The sequence below is a fragment of the Monodon monoceros genome, unplaced genomic scaffold, assembly GCF_005190385.1.
Source record: "Monodon monoceros isolate NGI ecotype Baffin Bay Population unplaced genomic scaffold, NGI_Narwhal_1 Super_Scaffold_16, whole genome shotgun sequence".
In the NCBI taxonomy this organism is placed as follows: domain Eukaryota; kingdom Metazoa; phylum Chordata; class Mammalia; order Artiodactyla; family Monodontidae; genus Monodon; species Monodon monoceros.
The window spans coordinates 66,619,360-66,625,359 of NW_021703772.1; the positions used below are offsets into that span (position 1 = coordinate 66,619,360).

General features: G+C 34.3%; 1 protein-coding gene across 17 annotated transcripts in view; it reads left to right on the plus strand.

Annotated features, from left to right (window-relative positions):
• SCN3A (sodium voltage-gated channel alpha subunit 3) overlaps positions 1-2,813 on the plus strand; it is an 80,777-nt gene extending 77,964 nt beyond the window's left edge. For 13 of the 17 annotated variants that reach the window (XM_029225023.1, XM_029225020.1, XM_029225030.1 and 10 more), the window contains exons 25-26: positions 600-870; positions 1,388-2,813. In XM_029225023.1, the coding sequence (XP_029080856.1) occupies positions 600-870; positions 1,388-2,583 (1,467 nt within the window). In that variant the 3' untranslated portion in view covers positions 2,584-2,813. The remainder of the gene's footprint in view (positions 1-599; positions 871-1,387) is intronic. The other 4 variants (XM_029225028.1, XM_029225032.1, XM_029225025.1 and 1 more) reach the window with 1 other exon arrangement.
• Positions 2,814-6,000: the final 3,187 nt, after the last annotated feature.

The window sequence follows — 6,000 nt, forward strand, 5'->3', positions numbered from 1 at the left end:
GTAGTTGAAGTAGGTGCAGGCGGGGGGTGGGGAGGGGAGGGGAAGCAGGGCAGAGGGATGATGTAAGGGAGGGCACACAAAAGGGCATATACCTACTTTACTGAATGTCATTTAAATATTATAGTTAGAAGAGGCAGAATTAAATAGAAAACAACTGACATATTTTGAGGGATGGACAGATAGAAATAAGCTATAATTCAAAATCCCTAAAGCATTGATAAATGAATTGGCATATTCATCCATCTAAAAGTCTGTCTATATTAACCTACTTTGTAAATCTTCATTATTAGTTGTCATTATTTTTTGTAAAAATTATCAGTTATTAAAATCAAGCAAAGCCCATGCACGTTATCAACCAGTTGCCACCAATTTATGTTTTATTCAGCTTTGTCTTCCCATGGGACCTAAATAAAACAATTATATTTTGTTTTTGTCATATGACATTTTTCATTTATTGCTCTTTTTTTAACAAATTTGTTTGCGGTAATGTGAGAAGGGTGCACATCCCATGGGCCATACGTAGAAGGGCTTCATCTGCAATTTTATGGATCAATATTTATGAAATATGCGTATTAACCTTCTCCTTCCTCTCCTTCTAGAACAAATTCCAAGGAATGGTCTTTGATTTTGTAACCAGACAAGTTTTTGATATCAGCATCATGATCCTTATCTGCCTCAATATGGTCACCATGATGGTAGAAACTGATGACCAGAGCAAATATATGACTCTAGTCTTGTCCCGGATCAACCTTGTGTTCATTATCCTGTTCACCGGAGAATTTGTGCTGAAACTTATCTCCCTCAGATACTACTACTTCACCATAGGCTGGAACATCTTTGATTTTGTGGTGGTGATTCTCTCCATTGTAGGTAAGAATGGTTTATTTACAGAGAAGTGCAGTTGTTGGAAAAGTCCCCAAAGCCTATCACCTGTGTAACATGGAAATTAGATCTGAGAATCATAATGTGTATAGATCTAAAGTTCAACACTCTTGTTCATTTTCCACTAACTGAAGAATTTAACTATTCAAAAAAAGAAAACAATATATTTGAAGATTTCAGAAATAGTCTTTGTTTGCTGTTGGCACATTTCATATGCGAGGATAACTATTCATAGTAATTGGGTGTATATAATCTTAAAATGCCATACCACTATGTGAGATTATTTAACTTATAGGATTTTGCAAGAGTCCATATTGGTTTATGACATTATAGAATTATTAAATAAAACTCTATAATCTTTCACTGGTAATATTAGGAAGTGGATCCAAACAGTAAAGGTTTATACTCATAACAAATTTGTTGTTTTCATTAACCTTGCAAAGAAAAAGCATTCATATAAGCATAAGATACTCACTGTTTAGCTGTTTTCTGTATTGTTCCATAGGTATGTTTCTGGCTGAGCTGATAGAGAAATATTTTGTGTCCCCTACCCTGTTCCGAGTGATCCGTCTTGCCAGGATTGGCCGAATCCTGCGTCTGATCAAAGGGGCCAAGGGGATCCGCACGCTGCTCTTTGCTTTGATGATGTCCCTTCCTGCGTTGTTTAACATCGGCCTCCTGCTCTTCCTGGTCATGTTCATCTATGCCATCTTTGGGATGTCCAACTTTGCCTATGTTAAAAAGGAAGCTGGAATTGATGACATGTTCAATTTTGAAACTTTTGGCAACAGCATGATCTGCCTGTTCCAGATTACCACCTCTGCTGGCTGGGATGGATTGCTAGCACCTATTCTCAACAGTGCACCGCCTGACTGTGACCCTGACACAATTCACGCTGGCAGCTCAGTTAAGGGAGATTGTGGGAACCCATCTGTGGGGATTTTCTTTTTTGTCAGTTACATCATCATATCATTTCTGGTCGTGGTGAACATGTACATCGCTGTCATCCTGGAGAACTTCAGTGTTGCTACTGAAGAAAGTGCAGAGCCCCTGAGTGAGGACGACTTTGAGATGTTCTATGAGGTTTGGGAGAAGTTTGATCCTGATGCCACCCAGTTCATAGAGTTCTCCAAGCTCTCTGATTTTGCGGCTGCCCTGGATCCTCCTCTTCTCATAGCAAAACCAAACAAAGTCCAGCTCATTGCCATGGATCTGCCCATGGTCAGTGGGGACAGGATCCACTGCCTCGACATTTTATTTGCCTTTACAAAGCGTGTTTTGGGTGAAAGTGGAGAGATGGATGCCCTTCGAATACAAATGGAAGATCGGTTCATGGCATCAAACCCCTCCAAAGTCTCCTATGAGCCCATTACAACCACTTTGAAACGCAAACAAGAGGAGGTATCTGCTGCTATCATTCAGCGTAATTTCAGATGTTATCTTTTAAGGCAAAGGTTAAAGACGGTATTAAGTGAGTATAACAAAGAGGCAATCAAAGGGAGGATTGACTTACCTATAAAAGACGATATGATTATTGACAAATTAAATGGGAACTCCACCCCAGAAAAAACAGATGGAAGTTCCTCTACCACCTCTCCTCCTTCCTATGATAGTGTAACAAAGCCAGACAAAGAAAAGTTTGGAAAAGACAGACCAGAAAAAGAAAGCAAAGGGAAAGAGGTGAGGGAAAATCAAAAGTAAAAAGAGACAAAGAATTATCTTTGTGATCAATTGTTTACAGCCTAAGAAGGTAAAGTTTATGTGTCAACTGGACTCCCAGAGGAGGTCTATGCCAAACTGTTTTAACAAATACTCATGGTCAGTGCCTATAACAAGACAGTGACCTCTCCATCAATACAACTCTGTGAGTCAGGGTATCAACACTGACAAGAGGTTGCTGTTTTCATTACCAGCTGACACTGCTGAGGAGAAACTCAATGGCTACCTAGACTGTAGGGATAGTTGTGCAAAGTGATCATTGTAACTACACCAAACACTTTTAGTACAGTACTTGCATCCACTCTATTTTTAACTTCCATATCTGCAATATTTTTACAAAATTTGTTCTAGTGGATTTCCCTGGTCACTACTTCATAGTTTATTCATAATACTATGCCACTATTTTTGTAAATGAAATTTAAGTTGAGAAAAAAGTATATAAGAGCCCTGTGTTCCTACTCCACAAGTTTCTCGAATAATCAGACAAAGGGTTTTGTCCAAGAGATGAAATTCTTGCTCAAATCCAGAAAGAAAAAATCTAATAACAATTTCAGGTACTTCCATTTTCTAGACGGCTTTAATTTTTAAAGTGTTTTAGTCTATGTTTGTTTATATCTAAACAGTTACGTGCCTGTAAAGTCTCCTCTAATTTTTAAAGGATTATTTTTATGCAAAGTATTCTGTTTCAGCAAGTGCAAATTTTATTCTAAGTTCCAGAGCATTATATTTAATTTTGGTTAAATGCTTTCCAAAAAAGTAATCTAATAAATCTGTTCTAGAAAAGTATATCTAAAGTATCGCTTTAGAATAGTTGTTCCACCTTCTGATGCAGTGTTGCTTTGCCATCTTCTGCTCTCAGCAAAGCTGACATTTTATGTCAATTAAACACACCCTCTTTTATGTAAATAGTTATTTTATCCTGTGGGGCATGTTTGGGAATATATATATATATATATATATATATATATATATATATTTATGTGTATATATATATATCTCCTGATAAACAACTTCTATTAAATCAAATATGTACCACAGTGTATGTGTCTTTTACGAGCTTCCAACGGGGTTGTATCCTGCACCATTCATTAAACATAAATAGTTTGAAGACTACCACTAATGCATGTTAATTACCTATGCTGCTCTATTTTACTCAATCCATTCTTCACAAGTCTTGGTTAGAAGTCGTCACATGTTGGTAGTAGAGTGATTTAACCAGCTCTATGTCTAGGACATCAAGCAGAATAGCTTGCAGTTATTTAAAAGCACCTTTCCTTTTGCATTTTTAATTCAACTTGTGTCATATGGTGTCTCTCTAGATTTCAAGGAAACACACTGCATACTGCCTACTGTCAAAACCTATACTTCATATTTTGCTAAAATATGTCCAAAACTTGTTTAAATATAAATAATGTAAAAATATAATCAATTTTATTTGTTGCATTTTGTACATAAGAAAATTATTTTCAGGTTGATGACATGCCAATTTATTTACTTTATGCTTTTTCTTTTTATTTTTAATCACAACTCCAAACTTTTAAATCCATAAGAATTTTCAATGGATAATTTCTTAAAATAAAAGTTAAACAATGTGTTTTGTGGATTTCTTTGTTATAATATATTTTCTACCATTCCAGTAGGAGAACATTGGTCAAAAATTGAAACCTAGACCATTTTCTACCAACTATGGTTGCCTCAATATAACCCTTTATCCATGGAAGGTTTTTTTTTTACTCAACTTTTGTAGTATTTGCTTATGCAGACTAGTCTTATTTTTTTAATTCCTGTTGCACTAAAGCTATCAGAGATATAACTTGGGCTCTGACCCTTTTAGCCATGAACATAGTGGCTAAGCTGTGCAATTACCTAACATGATATAAATTTTTGTTTTTTGCACAAACCAAAAGATTAATGTTAATTCCTTTTACACAACTATTTACTTGTAGTGTATTGATGAACTGCATGCAGGGAATTGCTATTACTAAAACGAACGGTGAGCTATGTCATTATTGAGCCAAACGAATAAATATTTCATTTTTTATTGTATTTAATTTCCTGGCTTCTGGGTTTTTTTTTATTGTTGGGAGTTTAAAACATATATAATTAATGAAACCTGTACTTGATCTGACATTTGTATACATAAAAGTTCACATGAATTTTATAACAACCTACTGCATGATCCACCAAGCAGTACTATAGAATAAAGTCTATTAAAAGCAGTTTTTGTGAACTTTTCTGTGTGCAAAAGATCAAGCTCACATATTCCAACTTTCAAGTTCAACAACAATAATAGTAGCCATCTATAATGGTTATCCATTTCAATTAACTCCCTTGGCTATAAACATTTTGACCTCAACTCCTCTCAATGTAATTATTGTAATCTCCAAATTTCTTGGCACTAAATAAATGTTATATTACATAGCTTGTTACTTAAATCCATTTTATGAACTCCTATTTACACATAAAATATTAATGATGCAGTGATTGAAAATTTATATTAACTTTTTTTTCAGGGTCCCTTGGATTTATGTCAGGTCAAAACCAAATGTTTCTTCTCAGTAGAAAACTCCAGTTATAATGCTTATATTTTTGATGAATTGGATCTAAATACGCATTTCATAATTTCCCCAACATAAACGGTATGAGGTGACTTAATTGGAATTTGTTGCCTTCTTGCTGTTCAGGTAAATTTTCAGATCTTGCCAACACCACAGAGAAGTCAAGTATTACTCTGCAAAGTCCTTAACCTTTTTATGCATCCTATTATATAATCATTAGCCAAGCAATCTATTAATTGATATGCATTATATCTAAATGATCTTATGTTCAGAAGAGTCTCAGCTGCAAAAAAAAAAAAAATACTTTAAAAAATATACCTAGCTAAAGGATATTCGGAAAAATGTTCAGAATACAGGGTTGCTAATACAATTTGACAGATTTTTGAAATAACTACTTTCACAAGAAAAATCCTTCTATTATTAAACTTCATGATAGAATTTTGTAAAAAATAGAATTAATCAAGTTGGACATAGAAATAACAATACCATGAAATTAAAGAAACTTAAATTCACCAACAAGTGATACTAAATCAACAGTAAGTGATACTAAATTACCAATAAGTGATCCTTTAGTAAAGAAAAACCATTTGTGTGGAGAGAAAAATGAGAATTCTGCATTTCAAATAATGTAGCTGAAAGATAATGTCTATATAAATTTACGTGTTTTACTAATTTTCAAATAACTAGAATACAATAACTTGAAAATCATTCTTGTGCATTTCAAACTACTCAGTAGTAATCATAAAGAAAGTTCTTACTGACCATTTTTGTGGAAATGAAAAATGTAAAAAGAACTGGACCAAGAGTTCTGACACTTGGCTTTTAGTTTCAGTTCTGGTAT